Source organism: Notamacropus eugenii, chromosome 2 (assembly GCF_028372415.1).
Source record: "Notamacropus eugenii isolate mMacEug1 chromosome 2, mMacEug1.pri_v2, whole genome shotgun sequence".
In the NCBI taxonomy this organism is placed as follows: domain Eukaryota; kingdom Metazoa; phylum Chordata; class Mammalia; order Diprotodontia; family Macropodidae; genus Notamacropus; species Notamacropus eugenii.
The window spans coordinates 313,135,916-313,163,763 of NC_092873.1; the positions used below are offsets into that span (position 1 = coordinate 313,135,916).

General features: G+C 37.1%; 1 protein-coding gene across 1 annotated transcript; it reads left to right on the forward strand.

Annotated features, from left to right (window-relative positions):
* Positions 1-51: 51 nt before the first annotated feature.
* LOC140527821 (uncharacterized) lies at positions 52-26,395 on the forward strand. The gene is made up of 3 exons (XM_072645022.1): positions 52-549; positions 794-935; positions 24,854-26,395. Exons 1-3 carry the CDS (start codon positions 130-132, stop codon positions 26,302-26,304), a joined length of 2,013 nt encoding a protein of 670 aa, XP_072501123.1. The 5' UTR covers positions 52-129; the 3' UTR covers positions 26,305-26,395.
* Positions 26,396-27,848: the final 1,453 nt, after the last annotated feature.

Sequence of the window (27,848 nt, forward strand, 5' to 3'; positions counted from 1 at the left end):
TGTCAATTTGCTAAGTTAACAATGGTTTCTTGTGCTTTAGGACAGCCTGTGCAAAGGAAACACTTGAGTTAAAACTTCCCAAAGTGTAGAACTCAACTGAATAAACCTTCTGAGCACTTGAAGCTCAGGATGGCTACTAGATTGATGGAGTCTATAGCCATGGACAACCAAGTCTCAGAAGAGGAATTAGAACTTTTAACAGTGAAGGTGGAGGATCAAGATTACTCCTGGCACCAGGAATCCAGCTTAGGAGGAGACAAACCCGATCTTCAAGAGATTTTCCATCAGAGGTTTAGACAGTTCTGCTACCAGGAGAGCCCTGGGCCACGTGAGGCTCTGAACCAACTCCGGAATCTTTGTCATCAGTGGCTGAGGCCAAAAATGCACACAAAAGAACAGATCCTGGAGTTACTAGTGTTGGAGCAGTTCCTGACCATCCTGCCCAAGGAAGTCCAGGCCTGGGTGAGAGAACATCATCCACAGAATGGAGAGGAAGTGGTGACTATATTGGAGGATTTGGAGAGAAAGCCTGATGAACCAGGACAGCAGGTGGGAATGTGCTAGGGGAAGATTATGCACTACATTCAGAGAGCAGGGCTGTGATCTGCAGGTCCAAGGAGCACAGAGGCTAGCTGGAATATTAGTCTCCGTATCCTTTTTCATTTCCCCCTTCTACTTCATGACCTTTGGGATCAAATGGAACTCTGGGGTATGTTACCTATGGTGTCATCTTTGAGATGCTATTTGTAATTCCAAGTTCCTCATGAATGTAATCATACCTAATTGTTTCCAGGTTCCAAACTGTGCTTACAGACAGGAGGTCCTTCCAGAGGAGATGGCACATAAGGTACAAGAATCATGGCATGGCCAGCTCCAGACCAGGGAGGCCCAGGTCCAGTGTGAGTTGCCAGAGCTTCATGCCCAACAAGAGAGAGGTAAGTATTAGAACTTGAAGCTTTGGGGTCTTTTAAAGTCTCTGTGAGGCTTCTCAGATGGTTTAATCCCCCATCGACAAGCATATATGTTTAGAGATAGATGAACACATTTCTAGGCACATGTAAATAAAAGTCAGCATAAAAAAAGTCTGTCAAGATTTACACTGTGTGTTAATTTAATTTTTTCTCAGCTATTTTTGCCATCAGAAAAATCATATCTTTTCATAATGGGGGATTGTATTTTATTCTTATAAGCAAAAACAAAAAAAAAACTTTGTGAAGAATTACTTTATTGTTGTTATCCAAGTAGGGATCCAATTAAGGGCTTTTCCATTTTCCAAACTACATTTTTGTCCTCAGGATCTATATTGTTTGACCAGCTTCTAGGAGAAATTATCTCTTAAGTGCCAAAACCACTTTGGATGGGGTTTCCATGATGGATATACCTCATGTCAAATTCTGCCCTTTCATGAAAAATGTGATAGTTTAGGTGTAATGATAATTCAGTTAAAGTAAATTGTGTATCAGCCAAATGTTGTTTGGCTGGCTCCATGAATTTAGAAAACAAAATGATTGGTATAACTGTTAATCTTTTGATTGACAATCAGAAAAGCTTGGAAATGCCATGATCATAATTCAAATTCATTAAGTCCTATGATTCAAGGATGAGGTCACGAAGCCAAGAGAGAGGAGCAGGAACACAGAGTCTGCCATTATGGCTCCTGAACAAAATTTTAAAGTGTGCTGTCAGACTCACAACCCTTCCAAAGCACAAGATACTTAGCTCCTTCTGGATTTACTTGAATTATCTTAGCAATATTTTGATGGAGAAGGGCAAATTTGAAGGTTCATAAAAATATATTTAAATCTATCACACAAGGTATGATGGCTTTTTCCTCTTAAAGCAATGCCATTGCTTTCAATACTTTTAGATTACTGATATTAAAAACAAAAAAGGATGACTTTTTAACATGGCAACATAAAATTTTTACTAAATTTTGCTTCCTTGTATTTAAAAATAAAGTACTGCAGGAAACTGAGCACATCTTACTTAGGAAAATTTAAAAAAAAAGGAAAAAGTGATTGAACACCTTTGTAATGACCATTTTAGTATATCCATTTATGCATTTTTCTGACATTAAAACCTGACTTTTAAGCTGATTTCTTCCCTGCCTCAATTTTAATGAAACTCAGTTACTCAAGTAAAAACATATATATGTATATATAAAAGTATGTACACACATTATTACACCTAATTTTCTTCCTTTCTTCTATACATCTCTATGGGATATAGATCTAATCAAGTACAGATGCTGACTAGTTTATGTTTCTAGGTAGTGTTTGGAAAAACATATAAACAATTTCATCCCTTGGTCTATTAAGGGATAGACTGAAGTGGGAGTTCTACATGTTAAAATATATACTGGGACGAGCTCAAAGCAGTTTTCTTTTGATCTTTGGAATTTTTGTTTTGTTGTTAGGAAGGGAATGGGAGGCGGGGTGGGCCTAAGTGACCTTAAGTAAAGCTGTGATCCAAGTAAGGAGAAGAAAGGACCTAAGATATACCAGTGTTCTAATGCTTTCTTGAATCTGGTCAGTCACCTGAGTGATTGTCAGTTTTTAATACAATAGCCCTCACAAAACTGAAAAGATCATAGGTTATATTGTAAAGTTATGTTGCTAATTTTCTTTTAAAATATAAGATATTTAAAGCTTTTTGTCAAAAGTGATAACATCTTAATACAAATAAACTTTTTTGTGGTTGTAAAATTTAGCCTATAAATCATTCAAATTGAAGTGAAAGAAATACCAGGTCATTGTTAATGACTTAGTCTATTAAGAATATATGTATTTTTGTAAAGAAAAAGTACTCGTAGGTATTTAATCAGTCCAGGAAGTACCTTTGTTTTGCAAAAAATAAACTGCTGCTTAGAGAATAGTCCCTTAAATATTTTTTATTTTTTTTTATGCTCAAGTATTTTCTGTTGATTTATGGAATGTTCTGTATAAAGCTGCGTATACTTGTTACAGTTGAGGCTGAAAGCATTTTTTATCTGAACTTAGCCAAGTATGTTTGACCATGTCACAAATAGAATCTTTGTTATTAAAATTTTGGTTGCCTAAAAAAAAAAATTAAGCTTTTCTCTTAAGCTTATTCCTCTGCAGAGTATGATTCACAAAGGATTGGAATGAATCCTTTTGTAATTCTCTGGATTACATTTATTATTTTGGTCTCTTCACTTAAGAAAACTAGAGAAGGCCTTGAGAAGAATGGTAGCAATGATTAGTGAGATGGAAAAGAAATTCTTTGAAAGAATATTAAAGGAATATTAAGAGAAAGCTAAACATTTATATTATGAGGAGTTTTGGAGGAGACTATTGAATAGTAGCTTTCCTCATGTTTTTAAAAATGAAGTAACCAAGACTAGACACAACTGTAAATATTTTAATAATGCAGAGGACAAAAAAATAATTCTTCCTAAGCCTTTGCATCTCATACTTATTTGAATATAATCTAGGATCTTGTTGGCTTTTTTTTTTACACCAGTACCACATACATCTAATTTCTATTCAATTTCTATTTCACTATAATCCCAACCTCATTATACTCTTTTCACCTTTCTGCCTAACCAATCATTTCCCCATCCTTTATTCATATTTGTTTTGATGCTATTTTTTATTTATATCTATTGCATTTTATCTTGATTTGTTTGAGTATTTTTAATAGGTCAGAGTCATTTTCATTTTAATTTCTTAGAAAATGTTTGCAAAACTCCTTTAGTATCACATGCAGAACTAATGAGAAACACCTTGATTTCTTCACCTACCCTCAATAGGAATATTACACAGAATAAGACCTAGGACTAAGTTCTATTGTAAACCATTTAATATTTTAAATGGAAAGCTGCTCAGGGTATATGAGCAGGTAGGTAGTAATGTGTCATTGATGAGGAACCCTGATAAACAAGAGTAAAAGATGTCATCTTTGGAATTGTATGATAGGAAAAAAAAAAGATGGGCTGACCCTGTGATAAGAATGAGGGATAATAGGTTGATAGCCAGGATGTTTCACTGGTATCCTTGAAATGGCAGGAGAAAGTGAAGGAGGCTGCTAATTATTGGATGGACTCCCAATCTTAAACTTTTGGGAGAACATGGATAGGAATTGAAAATAAAATTAATTTTATTTTGAGAATTTTGTGAGGTCCCTTGAGCAAAATGTTCTTGAGATACTGCACAATTAAGGTGGAAAATACAATCTTACACTATAAGTTTTGAAAGTGATGACATTATAGAAAATCAGTATTTAATGAACGCTTATAGTATTCAGCATATAATGGTAGGAAAAGAGGCTGGAAAACAAAAGAATTGCGAGACAGTTCCTATCCTTAAGGATATGACAGTCTCATTTCAATGGATTGGTCCAACATATGGAACAGCCAGAGGACTAATTAACAAAGCAACAAGAATTAATGTAGTACAAACAGTAGAAATAACTGAGTGATTGCTGGGCAGAGAAATGAGTTGTCAGGCAGTGTAATCATAGACACCTTCTTAGAGGAAGTGATTTTTATTTCATGGTTTAAAGGATGTAAGGAATGTGAATTGAAGAGGACTAGGTAGCTGATTCCATGTAGTATGGCGTGTGTTGGGGAAGAGCAACATATGATCAATCATCATTGGATTTCATAATCGAGAGGAGGGTAACCCTCCTCTTTGCTAAAGCTAAGTTAGCCACTTCCATTCTTGACCTTATCCCCTTCCTTCTGTTCCCTAATCTTGCTCTATCAATTATCCTTTCCTGCATCTCCAGTGTCTCTCCACTGATCTCCCTCACTCTACAGACATTTTCAGGTCTCCCCACATCAAAAAATCAAACAAAAGGATCCCCCCCCCAAAGTCTTGAACATGCCACCTTTTGAACTATTGTTCTAGCCCTCCCAATTACATCACTATACTTTTTTTGAAAGACTGCTCCAAGTTTATTAGTTTCTGTTTACAAAGTAAACAAAGTTACTGAGGCTGCTGGAAAGCACGTAGGTTATGTGGATAGTAAAAAACAGACAAATAACAGTGCAGTGTCTTTTACTTGTTTTTTGATGTTTTGCTTTTGTTTTTCTTTAAACATACACACGCAGACACACAGACACACACAGACACAGACACAGACACACACTCAGACACACAGACACATACACACACATATACCCAACTACTTCTACATTTAAGCAGCCTGTCTATTCTACAGGAATAGGTGGGAGAGGTAAGGGGGGACAAGAGAAGAGAGGGGGAGTTTGTTCTGATGCCTAGCACACTTCAAAATGGCGCTGGGGGGAAACCAGTAAGGAGGGTGCAGCTGCACATGGAGAAGGCCCAGTGCTGGTTTTTCTGGGTTTGTTGATGTCACCTCCTCATGGCTTCCTGAGCCAGGTCACTGGTGATTGTGCCATGAGCAATCTGGAAAGCTCCTGAGCACTCTGGGAGTCCAATGCAGTTGTAATGAATGTGTGACTTGACTTCAAGAAGAAGCTTGCCCACCCCACCAACGGCCTGGGTCTGATTTGGGAAGATTAGGATGGTGGGGGATCACTTCCCCAGAGTACTAAGCAACAGAGCTGTTGCTGGAAGTGGAATGCTTTCAGTAGTAGTCATGGGTTGTTATGAGAGAACTGTGATGGGAACTACTGTTCTTTGTTCTTCTTGTGGTGTTGTGAATTTAATGGTGGCTCCTGAGCAGCCCATCAGGCAGTGGGCTGCAATAGACAATCACAAGTGACCTGGCTCAGGAGAAGGTGATACTAGGCCACAGAGCCCATTTGTAAAGGCAATCGCAGAAGGATACTCCACAACAATAAAAATGGAAGAGTTCTTTGGGTTTCCACCATACTCTTTGGAAAGAGTGCTATACACTCAACTGTTTCTTCTTTTATACCCCCTTGCACTTTTGCTTCTGGCACCACCACTCTCAAAATTGTTCTCTCTGAAATCACTAACGACTTCCTCCTTATTAAAATTCTTTTTTTCTTGTCTTTGTTTCCTTTCCCTCATTCTGGCATTTTACTTCATGTACCATCCCCTTCTTCTGGACACTGCCTCCTTCCTTGGCTTCTGTGATGTTGCATTCTCAAGTTTTTCTATGTTTAAAAAAAATGGAACTTAAAAAGCACCAAATCATATGGGCATTGCCAAATACATTAAGTAGAGCAGATAAGGAAGATAGTATATGAAATCATGAGTTTTTATTAATCACAGCTTGCTTTTCAAATGTTTTATAAGAAATTTAATATGTTGCTTTAAAAGTACTCCTGCTAGCCTCATTCATTCTGAAATACTGTTCATTCCTGTACATTTAAAAAATATTTCAATGAACCTCTTTAGTTTCTTTGCAACAGATATTAGCTAAACAAGTAAAGCAAAACATATGACCATATTGGTCCCATCCAAAAATATATGCATTATTTTGCCTCAAGTTTATTGTCTCTCTGTCAGAAGTAGGGTAGTATGTACCATCATCTCTTCCCTGAAATAATAGTTGGTCATTGTGTTGATCAGTTCCCAAATCTTTCAAAATTGTCTTTACAATATTGTTTTTGTTTAAATTCTTCTGATTCTGCTCACTTCACTGTGCATTAGTTCAATGCATGTCTTCCCTAGCTTGAACAAAGCCATTCCTTTCATCACTTGCACACTAATATTTCATTATATTCATATGCCATAATTTGCTCAGATACTCCCTAACTGATGGAAACCTTAGTTTCCATTTTTTTTTTGCTACAAAAAAATGGAGCTGCTATCAATATTTTTTGTATAGATGAGTCTTTTCCATTTTTTCATTGATTTTTCCAGATTTTCATTGATCCTTTGCAGGTATAGGTATAATAGATGTTTCACTAGGTCCAAAGGTATACACAATTTAGTGATTTGGGGGACATAGTTTCAAATTGTTTTCCATAAAGCCTGGACCGATTCACAGCTATATCATTTGTGCATCTGTAACTACCCTTTTCACAGCCTTTTTCACAACTCTTATTTTCTTTTTTTGTCATCTTTGTCAATATTGATAAGTGTGAAATGGAATCTCAGAGTTGTTATAATTTTTATTTCTCTAGTAATGATTTGCAACATTTTCATAAAGGTATGAATAGCTTATAAACATGAGATTTTATTCCTTTGAGAACTTTCTGAACATTTTTTTAAGTGTCCTTTTACCATTTATTGGGAAATGACTCTTGTTCTTATGAATTTGAATCAGTACTTCATATAAATCAGTTTTGCATTTTCTCTAAAGCTTTTCATCACTGATTATAATGTGATGATGATGATACAGTGCAGTACAACACAAGTATTATCTCATCATATTACAACGTAAGAAGATTATGCTTTTATTTAGCTCTTTATCATATCTTTGTTCATGTGCACATTTTTATGTTTCTTTTAACTCCATTGTTTGAACTTCAGAGTTTCTACACAGCACTAGTGTTTTCATCAGAACTACTTGGAAAAGCATTTCATTAAAAGGTCTTGTTTTTCCTTTAGGATTTCATATTTATTTGGGCTGGGTAAATTTTTCTTTACTGTCTTTTTGCCTTTTGGAATGCTGAATTCTAAGCTCTCTGCTGTTTTATAGTGGTGGTTGCTAAATCTTGTCTGAACTTTGGTGAAAGAATTCTTTCTTTCTGGCTGCTTGCAGTATTTTGTCTTTAACCTGGAAGCTCTGGATTTTGACTGTCAAAGCTCCCTTGTCTGAGTTGCTCATAGTCACCCACCATCCAAGGATTTGAGAGTGCCTAGTGCTCTTCATGTCTGTTTTATACTCAGGTAATCAGGAAATTATGTCACCAGAGGCAACCAAATCTTGCGGGTAACTCATTACCTATCTCAATACCTATCAAGGAAAAGTTAGCCTAACACTAATAGAGGCAGAGGTTAGGACATTGTTCCTACCACACTTAGTTGTAAGGTCCTTACAGTCTTCTAGAGGATATTCCACTACTTAAATGACCTTAGTAGTATTATTAGTCAGCCCTGACCTTTAGGTTATTCAAAAACTGGATACAAACAGTTAGGGGACAGCTAGGTGACTCACTGGATACAGCATGGGACCTAGGGTCAAGAAGATCTGAGTTCTAATGTGACCTAGGTAGGTCACTTAACCCCTGTTTGTCTCAGTTCCTCATCTATAAAATAGGGATACACTAGAGAAGGAAATGGCAAATACCTCTAATGTCTTTGCCAAGAAAATCCCATGGGCAATCCATAGTCAAGAAGAGTAGGACATGACTGAACAATGGAACAAAGGAGGAAAAGAAAAACTGAAACAGAAACATATCAAGAACACACTGATGTAACAGCTCCCCAAATTTGTGAGAGTCCCAGGAACAACTGAGTCTTGGGTCTAAATGACTAATTCTAGGTGGTAGATGATGTTCTACATTTGCAGTCACAGGTAAAATTAAAAACAGTGATCATAAGCAGAAACAGCACCAGAGATCTTAGAGAGGTATAAAGCAGACATGCTGACACTTCTCTGCATAGTCACTGATCCTTATCACAGATTGGGGATAATTGTCTGGGAGAAAATTGTATGAATACCCACTTAATTTTCCTTGGCCCAGCAGCCAACATCTTCCTCCCTATGGGCAACTCCAGGGAGAAATATAAAATCTTCATTCCATGAGAGATTTCTGAAGCACTGCCCATTCCTCCTTCTTCTTTGGAGGTTAATTAGACACATTTCTTTCTTATTTCCAGAAAGCAGCTCCCCTTTCAAAACTGCCATTCCTTGTTCCTCTAAGCCCTCTTTGTGGAGGAATTGTACAATGATCACTGGGTGTTAAATTGACAACAGTGTGGGGGGCCAATTATTTGTATATTATAGTAAGCACTGGATTACAGCAGACCTGCCTTTTACTACTGCACGTACTATTGCCTGCTCTTTTTATTGGGTTGCCATTGCAACTGGGAGCCATTCTGCTCTCCATTGTCACTGAGGTCCATGTCTCTACCTGTTGAATGTTTATATCCACCACTATACCAGATGCTCCTAAGCAGTGATGCTGGTATCCACATTGGTGCCCCATAACCTTTAGGCCAACACAACTGTTGTTTTGTTGGCACCTGTATCTGTGACTGCTGCCCTTGCACAGTACTGTTAGCATCTGTACCTTTACCCTTGCCACTGCCAATGGGACTTGTGTCTCTTCCTCCTACCTTTTCCAGGTTCTGCTCCTACCCACTATGATTGTGTAGGACAAGTATCACTACTAGGGCTTGACCTCTTCTGCCTAGTGCTAGGATAGACTATGCCTGAGCATTGTTGCACTGTTACTGCTGGGGCTTGACTCTACCCCACTGTGCAAAGGTTTGCTGTTGACCTGCATTGCTACTGCCTTCTTCTCCTTTTCAGGAGCACTATGAGTACTGCTTCTGGTGAAGGCTGACTCTGCCCTCCTATGCTAGGGCCTGGTGCTTCCAGTACAGGAAGTATAACTTCCTGTAACTGGTCCACTACAGTTAATGAGATTAGAATGTATCACACAGGAAGAAGTAGGCATCTCCAAAAGACTGACTAGGACTTTGGTTCCCCTTTCTTTTGGTAGTCATCATCTCAAGCAGAAGAAATTCTCCCTATTGCCAGTAAGTCCCCAGTGAGCAGATTAGTCCTAAGCCTAAAATGAACTCTAAGGATATAAACCTCTTTTTGAGGTAGCAAAGAATGGGAATCTGAAGTGGAACCCATAAATTGGGGAATGGGTGAATAAGTTATTGTATATAAATGTGATGGAATACTATTGTGCTTAAGAAATGATGAAAGGGATGGTTTCAGAGAAGACTTGTATGAACTGATGCGGAGTGAAGTGCACAGAAAAGGGAAACTAGTTTAAACAACGAAAAAATATAGTAAACACAACAACTTTGAAAGAATTAGGAATTCTGATCAGTGTAATAGACATTCTCAGTTTCATCTCCTTATGTTCTGCAGTGTGTATGGAAATGTTAATTTTATTTGGTGTTCATTAAATTTGTTATTTAAAAAAATCAAGCCAGGCATAGTTGGCACATGCCTATAATACCAACTACTACTAGAGAGGCTGAGTCTGGCAGATCTTTTGAGCTCAGAGTCCTGAGTTCTGAGTCAGTAATCTTCCCTCATGTAATATAATGATATAATCATATCTTCCCTCCAAACTCACCCTTTTCACTTGTCTTTTCACATGTTTATATATATTTTGACTATTATATTAAATTTATACATGCCAAAAAAGCAAGAGATTTATGGTTTCATAGAGCATTCTCCTCCTCTGCTCTTCTCTGTACTTAGAAATGTTCAAGTTTGTCTATGTTTGTCAAATTTACAATAATGAAAGAATTTTTTTTTACCAATTACATATAAAAACAATTATTAACATTCTTTTAACAAATTTTGATTTCCAAATTCTCTCCCACCATCATTTCCCTCCCTGATCAATGAGAAGGCAAGGAATTTGAGATAGATTATACATGTTGTTATTGTTGTCCATGTTAGATATGTTGCAAAAGAAAAAAATAGGTTAAAAAAACAAGAAAAATAAAGAAAGTAACAAAAATTATGCTTCATTCTGCACTGACTCCATCAGTTATTTCTCTGGAGATAGATAGTATTTTTCATCATGAGTCCTTCAGAATTGTCTTGAATCATTGTATTGCTAAGAATAGCTAAGTCATTCACAGTTTATCATCATACAATATTGCTGGCCTTGCATACAGTGTTCTCTAGTTGTGCCCACTTCACTTTGTATCAGTTCATGTGAGTCTTTCCAGGTTTTTCTGAAAGTGTACTGCTTCCCCCATTTCTTATAGCACAATAGTATTCCATTACAATCATATACCACAGCAAGTTCAGCCATTCCCCAATTCATGAGCATGTCCTCAATTTCCAATTTTTGCCACCACAAATAGAGCTGCTATCAATATTTTTGTAGATAAAGGTCCTTTTCCTTATCTTTTTTTAAACTCTATTTGGGATACAGATTTAGTAATGGGATTGCTGAGTTAAAGGATATTCACAGTTTTATAGCACTTTGGACATAGTTCCAGATTGCTCTCCAGAATGGATGGATCAGTTTACAACTCCACCAACAGTGTATTGGTGTCCCAGTTTTCCCACATCCTCTCCAACATTTATTACTTTCCTTTTCTGTCACGTTAGCTAATCTAATAGGTGTAAAGAGAACTTCAGAGTTGTTTTAATTTGCATGTGTCTAATCACTAGTGATTTAGAATATTTTTTCACATGACTATTGATAGCTTTGATTTCTTCTGAAAACTGCCTATTCATATTCTTTGACCATTTATCATTTGGGGAATGACTTGTATTCTTATAAATTTGACTCACTTCTCTATATATTTGAGAAATGAGGCCTTTATCAGAAAAACTTGCTGCAAAAAAATTTCCCCCCAGTTTTCTGCTTTCCTTCTAATCTTGGCTGCATTGATTTTGTTTGTTCAGATCCTTTCTAATTTTATGCAAATAAAATTATCCATTTTACATCTTGTAATGCTCGTGTTTGGTCATAAATTCTTACCATATCTACAGATCTGACAAGTAAAATATTCCATGCTCCTCCATGATATCCTTTAAGATGTCACTTTTTATGATACCAACTTTTATGTCTAAATCATGTACCCTTGTTGACCTTATCGTGGTATATGGTGTAAGATGTCCAATCTTATTTTCACTTTTATTCCATCTTTTTTAGTGTTGGTTACTTATTCTCTTATTCCTATGCCATATTGGGACAGGAAGAATTTGGCATAATCCTCATACTCCACTACCACTAAAACTAATAATGATGATGATAACTAGCATTTACATATAGCTTTAAGACTTACAGAGTGCTTTGTATATATTATCTCATTTGATCTTTATAACAACCCTAGGAAGTTGGTTCTGTTTTTATCTCCATTTTATAGAAAAAACTAAGCCAAATAGAGGTTAGAGGTTAATTGTCTTGCTCAGGGTTACACAGCTTGAAAGTGTCTGAGGACAGATTTGAATTCAATTTTTCTTGACACCAAGTCCAGCCTTTTGTCCACTGTGCCACTAGGTGATTCTCAGACCTTCCTCTCAGCCACCAATATCTGGGAAAGTTTTCTATTTTGAGGTTCATTCCAGCTATTTCTGTCATGCAGTACAGATGTACTAACCTCTAAGTCACTCTCCCTTCTTTTTTTAGTACCTGGATCACACACTTTCTCTTCAGCACAACCCCTCATACTTGGGAAAGCTGTAGTATATATGATGACATTTGATCAAACACCCTGAACTCCCAATTCATCAGTGTTCTCAACTCACATGACCTTGAACTTCACTTTGCCTTAGGCCACAGGAATAGTCATACTCTAGATCTTATCATAATTCTATCATCTCCATGATTTTGAGCTTAAAATTTCTCTTTCTAATCATTATTTCCTGTCCTATATTTACCCCTCCTTAACTATTCTTCATTTTCAACTTGACCTCTGGTCACGTTGTTTCTCCCTACTTTTCTTGGCTTCTCTCCTTCCTTCATAGCTTTAATCTTATATTTGACCGGTTCAGTTATAAATTATCCTCCACCCTTAATGCTCTTGTTCCTTTATCCTGACACCATTTAAATCCTTGATGGCCCATTTCACTCTTGTATTCTATTAGGCTACCATGTTAACTGAGTTCACTAAAAATTTATGTTATCTAATTTTAAGTGGACCATCAGTGCTATGTAATAATACTTTTATTTTTCCTTGATGAATTCTTTCTGTTCCATTCTTCCTTTGCTGTTCAAATAGTCTTTCTCTTAAGCTTGTGCCTTCCCCAAGGTTTTGAGCAGTTGTCTACTGAGAAAACAGATGCCATCTGCAACGAATTCTCTCTTTTCTACTACTTATCTTACAACTCTTTTACATTTTCACCCATCCTTTCCTTCTTCATGCCTGTCTTTGGGGAAGAGGTGGCCTTTCATGCCAAGACCAACTTCCTCCCACCCTTCTTGTGCCCTCGCTCCTGTGTCCTCTAGGAGCTTGACTCATCTATGTTTTCTCACTGTCTCTGTCTCTTTCTTATTCATTTACTTTCTCAATTTCCCTCTCTCTTTCTCCCTCTTCTGATTTATCTCCCGAACTCCAGTCACACACATCATCAGTTGCTTGATGGGGAGCTCCAAAGCGCAGATAGCATAAAAAACTCAACATATGAGAAATTGATCTCATCTTGCCCTGATAAATTTACCTCATTTCTAAACTCCTTTATTTCTATTTAAGGCACTGCTGTCTTCTTAGTTACAAACCTACTTTGGTTTGTAACTTTAGAATCCCTAGTTGACTCTTTTCTTTCCCTTATCTCTTATATCCAATAACTGCCATGTTGATTCTACCTCCATATACTTGCCATCTAGAATCACAAAATCTAGAGTTAGAAGGGATCTCAGCCATCAACTACTCCAAGCCATACCCAGCAAGGAATCCTCACTATAATATACTTGACAGATTGTTGCCTAGCCTCTTGCTCACCCTGTATGTCTAAATCATGTGGCCTTACTGACCTTATATTGGTATACAATGTGAGATGCTCTATCTTATTTTCACATTTATTCCATCTTTCTGTTCATTACATTTATGGATAGTTCTTACTGTTGGGAGATTTTTCCTGACAGGAAACCTAAATTCTTCCCTTTTATAACTTTCACTCATTGCTTTTCGTTCTGTACTTTGGGGTGAAACAGAACAAGTATAAAACCTCTTTGTGACACAGTACCATGTACTTGACTTTTTTGTATCCTCATCACTTAGCACGATGTCCTGCACATAGTAAGTGCTAATATATATGTATATGTGGTTCTAGACTGGCTTCTTCCATAGTTAGCTCTTTGTATTCTTGAATAAAGGAATTGAATCAGTTTTCATGACTTATCTGAGGCTTCTTTTCTTTTTTTCAAATTTGTTTGTTTTCACTTTTCAACAATCACTTTCATAAGTTCCAAATTTTCTCTCCCTCTCTCCTCGCTCCCTCCACAAGAAGACATGCAATCTTATATGGGTTCTACACATACATTCCTATTAAACACATTTTCTCATTAGTCATGTTGCATAGAAGAATTAAAATGAATAGGAGAAACCACAAGAAAAGCAAAACATAACAAAAGAGAAAATAGACTTCTTCAATCTGTGTTCCAACTCCATAATTCTTTCTCTGGGTGTAGATGGCATTTTGCATCAAGAGTACTTTGGAAATGTTTTAGGTCCTTGCATTGCTTTAAAGGGTTAAATCTGTCTAAAACAGTCCTCACACTTCGTGGCTGTTACCGTGTACAATGTTCTCCTGACTCTGCTCACTTCACTCAACATCAGTTCATATAAGTCTTTTCAGGCTTTTCTGAAGTCCACCTGCTCATCATTTCTTATAGAACAATAATATTTCACGACATTCGTATGCCACAACTTGTTTAGCCATTTCCCAGTTGATGGACATCCTCTTGATTTCCAGTTCTTGGCCACTACAAAAAGAGTTGCTGTAATATTTTTGTACATGTGGGTTCTTTTCCCATTTTTATGATCTCTTTGGGATGCGGCCCTAGAAGCTGTATTGCTGGGTCAAAGGGAATGCATATTTTTATATATTTATATATGCCTTTGGACATAGTTCCGAATTTGAGTCTTCTTTTTTTTAGACCAAATATTCTTAGTTCTTTCAAGCAGTTCTCCTATGGTGAGGACATTTGGCCCTTCACCATTCCTGTTGAAAGAGAGTTGGGAGAGCTAGTGGATAGTGTACAATGGATAGAGCTCCAGGTCTGAAGTAAGAAAGATTTAACTTCAGATTTGGCCTCAGACACTAGCTGTGTGAGCCTGGGCAAGTCATTTAACCTCTGCCTTAGTTTTCTCATCTGTAAAATGAGGATAAAAAAAGCTCTTATCTCTCAGGGTTGTTGCAAAGATGAAATGAGATAATATTTGTAGAAAAGCTCTGCTGTGACTGCTACATAGTAGGTGCTATATAAATACTTATTCCCTTCCCCTCCTTTCCCACTCTTAATGCAACTCAAGGTTATTAGCTTTTTGGCTACCAGGTCACACTGATTAGTAGTTTACTAAAAAGTCAGCTATATTATCTTCCAGCTTCTTTTCTCCCTCTCTAGACTTACTTCTTAGAGTTGTCAAAGCAATCTTCCTAAATCATTGATCTGATCATATTACTCTCCTACTCAAAAACCTTCTGTTCTGGGTCAGGCGTAACTTATGCTGTTCTACTGATTCAGCCTTGGGAATTAAAATTCATTGTGTACTTGTGAACCATAAAATACAATAAAAAACTTTACTGATAGTGAGGAATTAAAGAGAATACAATTTCTAAAGTAATAAAAATATGACTTAAATAAAACTCAGTTCTCCTCAACATCTACAGTCATCAACGGCAACCAGCCAGATGTTGTCACTGTTGGGCAGTAGATACTGTAAAATTTCTGACACCAGTTCCCTCTAGACTGATCCTTATATTCCTCAAGTGTTAGGGAAGCCAAACTACCCCAGATCCTCTCTTTCTACCCTTCTTTCTTCCCTTGCAAAGGACCTCGTCCAGTTTACATAAAATAGCAGGTATCACTCCTGTTACAAATTTAGCGTCTTCCCATTGCTCATCGGATAAAATGTGAATGTTTTGGCCTGTGGAAGGTCATTTAAAGCCCTCCACAATCTACCTACCTCTCACCATCTATCATCATCATAGTCTATCTTGTTTACAACCTCTCAGTATCCAAAATTCAAGCCAACCTTGCTTTTGCCATTACTCTTCATTTGTAGGCTAGAAACAGTCTTGATGAATTTTAGATTATGCTAATGTAATTTTTTATGAGAGAGACACAAAGATACCTGAGTTAGGAGGAGAGAGAGAGGGGGGGGGGGGAGAGAGAAACAAAAGCAGAGATGAACAGAGCCATTACTCCAGGACTATGAAAGTCTCTTTAACTCAAGTCATTTCAGAGTCCTTATAACTTTCCTGGACAATAGAAAAAAATCCACAATTTGATAAAACGTTGTTCCAGAACTCAGGGTAAATGTTCAGTTAATCATTTGCTTCATCAAACAGAATAATAGTTAATTTCTGGCATACTCTTAGAGAATCATTTTCCTAAGACTGTGCAATTCCTCTTTGACTATCTCCATTCAAGGATACCTTTTTTGAGCTGGTCAGTACCATTCTAACTTTTGTTAACTTACATAATCTAAGAAATTTATTCCTTCTTTTAGGTAGATAGTTAACCTAATCATTTCTGGGCATGGAGGAAAAGTAATATAAACATTAGGGTTTCATTTGGTCATCACTCTTAATTATCTTAAGGGGGGAGTAGAAGAGAAGGGAGCAGGGCTCTGTTTCTGTATTGATAGTGAAAGAAAGATGGATAAAGTTTCAATTTCAGATTAGTCCAAAGGCTTCAGAGTAGGATAATTTAAAAATGCTTCCTTAATATTTATAAAAGAGGGAAGGAATGGGGTTTGTCTGCTTTCATGTATGTACCATATGCAGAGTACTGTGCTAAGAGATAGGGATACAAAGATAAGACTTTGTCTCTCAAGAAATTTACGATTTAATGGAGCTTGAGGAATGACAGGTATACTAACAATTATGAAATAAGGGAGAAAGAAGCAAGGGGAGATCTAATCAAACTTTGGGAAGAAATTGCTTCCCTCTGAAGGAAGGGATCAGGGAAGAATACTGAAAGAGGTAGATTAAGTCTGAAAAGAAGGAATAAAATTCAACAGATAATGATGGAAGGAATTCATTATAGGAATAGGAAATGGTCTGAGCAGTACTTGTACAAAAGGCATTTGCTCACACTGTTCTTGCCAAGACAAGAAGAAGGGATGGAGATTAGCCCAATGTAATTGGAAAACAGAATATGAAGAGGAGTAACATGAGGTAAAGCTAGCCAGGGAGGTTAGGGCCATGTTAGGTAGAGGTTTGACCGTAAGATGTCACTGAAAGTTTTTGAGTAGAGAATTGAAATAGGTTCATAATAGCCATTTCAAGGGATCATCAAAGAGGTGGAACTTAAGCTAAACCTTGAAGAAAGACAAGAATTCTGACAGGTGTGTAGGTAAGGAGGGAGTACATGGCAGTCATGGGAGACACCTTGTGCAAATGTATGGAGGAAAGAGCATTGAATGTTAAATTTAAGGAATAGCTAGTTGTTCAGTTTAGCTAAACTGTAAAGTGAAAGAGAGGAAGTACTATGAAAATAAGGCTGTAAGGTTATGAATGACTATCTAGAAAGATGATTAATTGGTCTATAGATGCTGATAGAAAAATTCAGTAGGTGGTCCTGGTATGCTCCTTATTTCATACTTGAGGCAGCTACATTAAAGAAGACAGAGGGCTGAACTTGGAGTCAGGAAAACCTGAGTTGAAATCTTACCTCATATGATTATAAGCTGTATGACCATGAGTGAATCACTTTACCTCTCTTAGCCTCATTTTACATCAATAAGGAATAATAGCACCTTTATCACAGGGTTTTTATGCAACATTTGATAATGAACTAAATAACAAAGCAATGCATTTTTAAACCTCAAAGTTCTAACATCTATATAATGCTAGCAATTATAGAGTGATTATATGCTTATAGAGTGCTGGACTTAGAGATAGGAAGATCTGAGTTTAAATCCTGCCTCAGAACCCTGAGTAAGTCATTTAACCTCTCTCAGCCTCAGTTTCCTCATCTGGGGATAGCACCTACTTAATGGGGCTATTGGGAGAGGATCAAATGGAATAATATATGTAAAGCACTTTGCAAACCTTAAAGTACAACATTTATTTACCATTATTTTTCTTTAGTGGATCTCAAGATCTTCATTTCTGTCATCTTCATTCTGGATCGTCTTTGGTAGTCAGGTAATAAATATTTATTAAGGACTTATGTTGTATCAGGCATTGTGCTAAGTGCTGGGGATTTAGAGAAAAACAGAAAGATAAAAACAGCTCTTGTCTTCTTTTTTTGTATTTAAATTTATTTATTTAAGTTTTCAACATTCATTTCCACAAAATTTTGAGTTTCAAATTTTCTCCCCATTTCTCCTCTCCCCCACCCCAAAATACTGAGCATCCAATCTTCCCTCCCTTCTAACATCCCTCCCTTCCCTTATCCCCATCTTCTCTTTTGTCCTGTAGGGCAAGATAACTTTCTATACCCTATTACCTGTATTTCTTATTTCCTAGTTGTATGCAAGAACAATACTCAACAGTTGTTCCTAAAACTTTGAGTTCCAACTTCTCTTCCTCCCTCCCTCCCCACTCATCCCCTTTGGGGAAGCAAGCAATTCAATATAGGCCATATCTGTGTAGTTTTGCAAATGATGTCCATAATAGTCATGTTGCATAAGACTAACTATATTTCCCTCCATCCTATCCTGCCCCCCATTTCTTCTATTCTCTCTTTTGATCCTGTCCCTCTCCAAAAGTGTTGACTTCTGATTGCTCCCTCCTCCCACTGCCCTCCCTTCCAACATCCCCCCCAACCCTGCTTATCCCCTTCTCCCCCACTGTCCTGTAAGATAGGTATCCTTGTAAGATGTTTTCATACCAAAATGAGTGTGCATTTTATTCCTTCCATTAGTTGAATGCGATGAGAGTAAGTTTCATGTTTTTTCGCTCACCACCCCCCTTTTTCCCTCCACTGAAAAGCCTTTTACTTGCCTCTTTTATGAGAGATAATTTGCCCCATTCCATTTCTCCCTTTCTCCTCCCAATATATTTCTCTCTCACCCCTTGATTTCATTTTTTTAAGATATGATCCCATCCTATTCAATTCACCCTGTGCTCTCTGTCTCTCTCTCTCTACGTGTATGTGTGTGTGTGTGTGTGTGTGTGTGTGTGTGTGTGTAATCCCACCCAGTACCCAGATACTGAAAAGTTTCAAGAGTTACAAATATTGTCTTTCCATGTAGGAATGTAAACAGTTCAACTTTAGTGAATCCCTTATGATTTCTCTTTGCTGTTTACCTTTTCATGCTTCTCTTGATTCTTGTGTTTGAAAGTCAAATTTTCTTTTCAGCTGTGGTCTTTTCATCAAGAATGCTTGAAAGTCCTCTATTTCATTAAAAGACCAATTTTTCCCCTGAAGTATTATACTCAGTTTTGCTGGGTAGGTGATTCTTGGTTTTAGTCCTGGTTCCTTTGACTTCTGGAATATCATATTCCACGCCTTTTGATCCCTTAATGTAGAAGCTGCTAGATCTTGTGTTATCCTGATTGTATTTCCACAATACTTGAATTGTTTCTTTCTAGCTGCTTGCAGTATTTTCTCCTTGACCAGGGAACTCTGGAATTTGGCCACAGTGTTCCTAGGAGTTTCTTTTTTTGGCTCTCTTTCAGAAGGTGATCAGTGGATTCTTTCAATATTTATTTTGCCCCCAGTTCTAGAATATCAGGACAGTTTTCCTTGATAATTTCATGAAAGAAAATGTCTAGACTCTTTTTTTGATCATGACTTTCAGGTAGTCCCATAATTTTTAAATTGTCTCTCCTGGATCTGTTTTCCAGGTCAGTTGTTTTTCCAATGAGATATTTCACATTATCTTCCATTTTTTCATTCTTTTGGTTTTGTTTTGTGATTTCTTGGTTTCTCATAAAGTCATTAGCCTCCATCTGTTCCATTCTAATTTTGAAAGAACTATTTTCTTTAGTGAGCTTTTGAACCTCCCTTTCCATTTGGCTAATTCTACTTTTTAAAGTATTCTTCTCCTCATTGGCTTTTTGAACCTCTTTTGCCAATTGAGTTAGCCTATTTTTCAAGGTGTTATTTTCCTCAGCATTTTTTTGGGTCTCCTTTAGCAAGGTGTTGACTTGCTTTTCATGCTTTTCTTGCATCTCTCTCATTTCTCTTCCCAGTTTTTCCTCCACCTCTCTAACTTGATTTTCAAAATCCTTTGTGAGCTCTTCCATGGCCTGAGACCGTTGAATATTTATTTTCGATGTTTGGGATACAGAAGCCTTGACTTCCATGTCTTTCCCTGATGGTAAGCATTGTTCTTCCTCATCTGAAAGGATGGGAGGAGATATCTGTTCACTAAGAAAGTATCCTTCTATAGTTTTATTTTTTTTCCCTTATGTAGGCATTTTCCCAACCAGTTACTTGACTTTTGGGTCCTTTGTCAAGAGTAGGGTATACTCTGGGAATCTGTAAGATTTCAGTTCCTCCAACATGGCACAATCAAGCATGTACACTGCTCTGGGAGCAGGAAGAGATTTTTGTGCCCAGAACCTTGACAGAGTTTCCTCTCCACAGCCACCTGGCCTCCAGTTCAGCCAAGCCAGCACTGGGGGCTGAGATTCAGATAAGTTGCATGGGCAGGGCTGCCATTCAGTATGAGATAAAGATCAGCTCCCTCAGGGCCTCTATACAGGGCTGAGGTAAGAATGGGTTGCTCAGTGCCCCCAGGGGTTTTACAATCCAACAATGAATGTGGGCTGCTGTAGGGGTTGCTGTGGGAACTGCTGTTACCTGCCCAATGTGGCCTCTGTGGCCACTACCTAAGGCTGAAGTTGTGAGAAGGCCCTTCTCCCTTCCCAGCCAGCTGAAAAAAAACCCTGTCACTGACCTTTGGCACCTGTGGGCTGAGGTATCTGAGAACTGCTGCTACTACGACTGGAGATTCCTCCCCTGAGGGCTGTTCATGAGCTGCAAGCTGCACACCATGTGGCCAATCCTGGGCTGGGCTCCACTCCATGTCCAGTGCAACAGACATTTCCCATGGGCCTTTCAGGTCACCCTGGGCTGGAAATCTCCTCCACCCTGTTGTTCTCCATTTCTGCTGCTCCAAAATTTGTTGAGAGTCCCTCTCTACAGGTATTTTATGGGCTGTGTGGGGAGAGCCAGCATATGTGTGTCTTTCTACTCCACTATCTTGGCTCTGCCCCAAAACAGCTGTTATCTTGCAAGAAAATACATACTAATGGGTGAAACAACATGTTAATGACTACATATATACAAGATGTATAGAGAGGGAAGGCACAAGTAGCTGGTGCATAGGGGCAGGAGAAAGATTGGAAAGCCCTCCTACAGAAAGAACGCAGGGAGACCAACAGGCAGGGTTGAGTAGAACATTCCATGTTTGGGGGATAGCAAGTGCAAAGATATGGAACTGAGAGGTAGAGTGTCATGTTCAAGGGGTTTCAAGTAGTTGGAACTTAAGAGTATGTAGAGTAGAGGTGAGTAAAGTGTAAAAAGACTGGAAAGTTATGAATGGATCAGGTTATGTAGAGTTTTAGATGTTAAATAGAGGAGTTTGTATTGGATAAAGGAAATAGAGAGCTTACTAACTAGGTATGATATGGTCAATCCAATCCAATAAACATTTATTAAATGCACACTATGTACCAGGCACTGTGCTAAGTGTTAGAGATACAATTAATGAAAAGACAAGGCCTGCTCTTAAGGAGCTTACACTCTAATGGGGAGGGAGACACCAAACAAAAGCAAGGAGGAAATTGGAAGTGTGGGGAGAGACCTCAGGAGATACTGGTGCAGTGGCATCTTATTCCATGGAGTTGAAACCAGAAAGAGCAACAAATGCAAAGTACTCAGATGTACAATGTAGAAAAATCACCTGGTATTTAACTGAAGGATGGGTGAAAATGAGAGATCATTGAGAAGGCTAATGCATTAGTCCAGATGAGAGATGATGAGGCCTTGAACCAGAGTTGTGACTATATGAATGGAGAAAGGAGGATATACAAGAAAAGTATTGTGAAGGTAAGAATGAGAAGATTTGCAACAGACTGGATATATGAGGTAAATGTGGATGAGTAGTCAAGGATGACATTGCGGTAGTGAGCATAGGTAACTAGGAGGGACATCCAGTCTGAGATGTTCAGGAGGTAATTTTTGAGTTGGTGATGTGTGACTAACTTAGGATACATAAATCTGGGAATCATGTGCATTAGACCTGAAAATTGAACCCATGGGAGCTGATATAATCATCAAGTGAAATAGTATAAAGAGAAGAGAGCCCAGAATAGAGTCTGGGGGACTCATCCATAGTGGGCATGACATAAATAAACAGCTAGCAAATGAGAAGGAATGGTTTGGATATACAAGAGGAAAACCAGGGGTAAGTTGTGTCAGGAAAACCTAGAGAAGAGAGAATGTCCTGTAGGAAAAGATATTGAATATTGTAGAGAGGTCAAAAAGGGTGAAGACTGAGAAAAGGCCTTTGATTTGGCATTAAGAAATGATTCGTAACTTTGGAGAGGGCAGTTCTAGTTGAACAAAGAGATCAAAAGATAGATTGCATTTCCCTATTTCCTCATTCCCAGATTTCCCCACCTAAAATTTATTCTAGCTTATCCAATCATCTTTATCTCTAGTTTTCCCCTTTCATCCACCTAATACTCCATTTCATTTAAAATCCTTTTTGGGTCTCTGTCCTTATGTGTTGCTTCAATACTGCCCTTATTCTAGATCTGAGCAAAAAATTTGTCCCTGGAATAATAGGCAGATATTTCATACTGTTTCTGTCTAAAAAAGAGGTCAAGAACACCAACATGGCCCTTGATTTTAAGCATCTAGATCTAGATGCTCATCTACCAAGAAATTCTTCTGAGGAAAATAGGAAGAATAATTTTGGGAACACAGTTTCCCTAGGAAAGGACTGATTAAAGAGTAACATAAATTAAAATTTCTTAATTGTATCAGTGAAGGTGTCTGAATGGCTCGGTTGAGTTCTGGTTTGGGACTCAAATGACTATTCCTTTTCCTCTAGGCCTGACAGAGTGCTGAGCTCCATTAGGAAACATTTTTTAGTTAGGGTTCTGGTCACATTATAGCTTCTTGGAAATGAGTTGCTTCTTGGTTGTCTTTACCCTCCCCATTCTCTGTTTCATTGAAGCACACCTTAGATAGATTTTCTCAGCTGTCTTGTTCATCTTCCTCTCCTTCTCACTATGTCTCATTCTGGGTATCCCACTATTACTATTTGGTTTATTCTCTCTCCTCTCTGATCATCTCTCTCATGTGGGGGATGTGAAAAATTTGGCAGCAGTAAAAGGTTTCTGAACATGCAATGACTAAAAATTAATTAAAAAATCAAATGCATAATGAATCCTAGGTTTTTCTGGTAGAGCTTGCTGGTGTTGCATTGTACAACTTCACTGCAGCCTCAGTTCTGAACACACAACATGTGTACTTTGCACTGCATGTGCTGTCACACCATGCAACACCACAAATGCTGCCAGAAACATTTTGGCTCAGATTCGAAACTATGGTATGTTGTGAATTGAAGTGTTATTATTGCACATATAGAATTGTTACATGAATTTTGGCTTGGGATTAAGATTGAATTTCCAACATTTCTGAAAGGGCCCTAAACATACTTCTGACATTTGGTACTGTGTATTTATGCAAAACGGTGTTCTCAGCATTGACAATTACAAAATCAAAATATTGATCAGCTCTGAAAAACATTGAAGATGCTCTGCATCCTGCAGTATCAGATATTCTGCCAAGATTTAATTCTTTATGTAAAAATCAAACAAGTACATCCATCTCATTAACATGCAAATTTGCTTTCATCTTTAATAAATTGTAAAACTATATGTATACCAAAGAACTGATTTAAAATAAATTTCCTTATGATTTATTATCAGTAAATGTTTGATTTGGATACCTATTTTATATACCTACATACCTGAGGTGACATAAAAATTTCTAAAGGGGTTGAGAGTAGAAAAAGTTTAAGAAGCCCTGGTCTAGATATTTAGCACCCCCAAATTCTTTGCTCACTGTTGGTAACAGTTAAATAAACACCTATTTGATTCTCAGCACTATGAATAAACAATAAAGGATACAAAAAAATAGTCAACAATTGCCTTCAAAGCTACATAAATATAACACTGAATGTAAGATAAACTCAGGGCAAAAACTAGAGAACAGAGCAAAACAGGATATATTAACAATTGATGTATAATATGATTTTAAAATACTACATAACTTGAGAGATTAAAGAGGTCTTTGTGGACTGAAATAATCAGCAAAGGTGTATGGAGGACATGGGACTTGAGTTAAGTATAGAATTTATTGGTGGATAATAATGGAAAGGACATTCCAGGAAGGAAGCCTTGGGAGAAAGTGGAAAAGACAAAAACACATTCTACTGGGGCATATAATATATACACAAATAAGTAAATACAGTGTATATGTAAGAAGTGTCACTTTCATTGCTATACAGTATACATATACATTTTCAAAGAAACTTCTATAATGTCTGTTAATAGCTTTTAAAATACTTAAGTCCTGGCATTTATGTAAAAATACAATTTTAGACCCCACTCATCCTTTTTGAGCAATAGCTTCTCAGAAACATAGTTACTCATTTGGGGAAATAAAACATGTTCTTGTTGTGGCCCAGGGTTTGAAGGCCTATGATGGAGACTTTGGATATTTGCTTTGAGGAATCACTGGGCAAAAAGACATAAAAATAATTTTATTATTATTTAGCAGTAGTCAAGGCCACTTAGTTGAATTAGTTTGAACTCTAGTTGGTTCCTTTTCTGTCCTCGTATTTTAATATCATTTTTAGTCGCATGTACTCTTAGAACATGCATATTTAACATCTACAGATGTTTTGTTTACTAATTCAGCAATTATTTATAATTACTTTCTATGTCTAAGTCTCTCTGCTAGATGTTTGGGGAATAATGATATGTGTAAGGGCAGTGTCAGCAACCTCATCAACCATAAATCTCATAGGGAAAATAAGACAGTTATTCAAATAGCTATAATACAAAGCAATATGTCCCTAGTTCCATAAGAGTGGAGTAAAAGATACAACGTATAAGTTCAGAAAAAAAGGAGATTTCTGCATTTTCAGTAAAGAAAAATGATGATATCTTCATGTTCTATTTTTTCCAGTTAATGACACCAAGTCCAAGTTAATTCCTGAACAGAAATATTCAGAAGAAATGGAAGCACAAAGGAAAATATCTGACAGACTCAACTGTGAGGTTTCCCACATCCTACAGTATGGAGAAACCTGTGGACATGATGAAAAGTTAAAAACCCATCAGGGAAACCCTATAAGAGAAAGACGACATAAATGTGATAAGTGTGGGAAAAGCTTCACTCAAAGTTCAGATCTTATTCGACACTGGAGAGTCCATACTGGAGAGAAACCCTATGAATGTAATCAATGTGGGAAAGCTTTTAGCCAGAGTACAGGACTTATTCTACATCAGAGAATCCATAGTGGGGAAAAACCTTACAAATGTAATGAGTGTGGGAAAGCCTTTAGTCACAATTCACATCTTATTAGGCATTGGAGAATACATAGTGGGGAGAAACCCTATGAATGTGATGAATGTGGGAAAGCCTTCAGTAAGAGGTCAGGTCTTACTGAACATCAAAGAATTCACAGTGGAGAGAGACCCTACAAATGCAAAGCATGTGTGAAATCTTTCAGTAGGAAAAGTGACCTTGCTGAACATCAGATGATACATACAGGGGAGAAAGCCTATCAATGTGATGAGTGTAGAAAAGCCTTCTTTCACAAGTCAAGTCTTATTCGACATCAGAGAATTCATACTGGGGAGAAACCCTATAAATGTGATGAATGTGGAAAAGCTTTTAGAGAAACATCAGTCCTTATTGAACACCAGAGAATTCATACTGGTGAAAAGCCATATAAATGTGATCATTGTGGAAAAGCTTTTAGAAAGAAGTCACGTCTTATTGGACATCAGAGAAGTCACACTGGAGTGAGACCATATAAATGTAAAGAATGTGGGAAAGCTTTCAGTGGTAATGCTGGCCTTATTGAACATCACAGAATCCACACTGGGGAAAAACCATATAAATGTGGTAAATGTGGGAAAGACTTTAGAAAGAGGTCTGGTCTTCTTGAACATCAGAGAATTCACACTGGAGTGAGACCCTATAAATGTAAAGAATGTGGGAAAGCTTTCCATGGTAACACTGTCCTTAATGAACATCAGAGAATTCATACTGGTGAAAAACCCCACAAATGTTTCAAGTGTGGAAAAGCCTTCATAAAAAAGTCAGGTCTTACTGAACATCAGAGAAGTCACACTGGAGAGAGACCCTACAAGTGTAAAGAATGTGGGAAAGGCTTTAGTGGGAGTACAGGACTTATCCAGCACCAGAGAATCCACACTGGGGAGAAAGCATTTCAGTGTGATATATGTGGTAAAGAATTTATTTGGAGATCAAGCCTTATTCAACATCAGAGAATCCATACTGGAGAGAAACCTTTTCAATGTGATATGTGTGGTAAAGAGTTCCTTTGGAGGTCAAGCCTTATTCAACATCAGAGAATCCACAATGTACAAAAACCTATTTCAGTATAGAATGTAGGAAATCTTTGAGTAAACTATTAATCAGGAATTATTCATCATGTGAGAAACCACATATGTGAAAATAAACTGAAGATAATTAGGACTCTATTTTGAAAAGATTCAATCCAAGAAATAGGGTCAAAATTTAGAATTCATAAAGAATTTTGATAGGGCTTAAATGAAACACCATATTGCATGGGATTAAACATATTATTACCCCAAGAAAATGATACAGGGTAATAAATATAAATTAGCCTAAGCAGGACTTAGATGAATTTAGTAGGATGATAGAACAATAAATATTTAGAGGTCTAATTTTGCCTTTCTTCATATCAGTGTCACTAGAATGCAAGGCTGATATTTTTTGTATAGTTTTAGTATTTAGAGTGGCATACTGATTACTTGAGACAAGGTAAAACAAACATATTGGCTTATACAATAAACCTTACAACTTTTTATATTTTTTAAAAACTGAAATGAAAATTTAAAAATTGAATATATATTGAATATCAATTTTGTTGAAATAAGTTTTTTTTACATTTCGCATTTGAATTTGCAAAATTTTGATACATTCTTTCATTGATGATTATAAAATTATACTTTTATCACCCTAGATATTAAGTATACTTTTGATGAGCAATTCATTTTTCCAAGTCTAGCCTTGTTGATAGCCCATAGATTTTCAATGGCAGTTAAATCGGAAGAGTTCCCAATTCATTGAAGCATTTTTATTTCCATCTCTTAGATAAATTTCTTAACCTTTTGTTAAAATTGGAGGGGGTGGGATAATGATATATGGCATACTACAAGATCATTTTGTATGACAAGAAGTCAGTCTTCATTCAGGAATTCTGTAATCGTGAAATAATTTTGCTTTACCATATATCAATATATTTTTCAGAGTTCAATGTCCCTTCAATGGGGACAAGACTGTTAGGCCCACTGGAAGTAAAAAAAAATCCCCCAAACATTTTGGGGGTGGATATTTCACAGTCTGATGATTATTCCCAGATCTTACAAGCTTATCTGGACTTCTCACAATGGTTTTGGTATATAGTCTCAGATGAAAAAGTGAATTTTATCAGTACAAGCAATCTTTTCCCAATCTTTAATATTCCAATCTTTGTATCATGTTGTCTCTGGTATGCATTATTTCTTCATAGAAATAGTTAGTCACTTTCATCAAAAACAAAACAAAAAAGCCCAAACTGGTCTTGTTCTTCAAACTACACCAAGCCTGAAGATCAAGAGTTCTGAACCCTTTTTGTATTATCAACCCCTTTGACAGTCTGGTGAAACCTACCGACCTCTTCTGAGAATAATGATTTTAGATGATAAAATAAAATTTACAGGATTACAAGGGAAACCAATTATATTGAAATATAATTATAAAAACATTTTTAAAAACACAAGTTAACCCCAGCTTAAGAACCCTTTCGTTAGACCAGCTGTCAGGTTCCTCTGAAGGTTTTTGATTATTTCTGAGGATTATACTTAAGGCATATAGGAGGATTATTAACTATAGGATTATACTGAAGTACAGGAAGCTGTGTTAC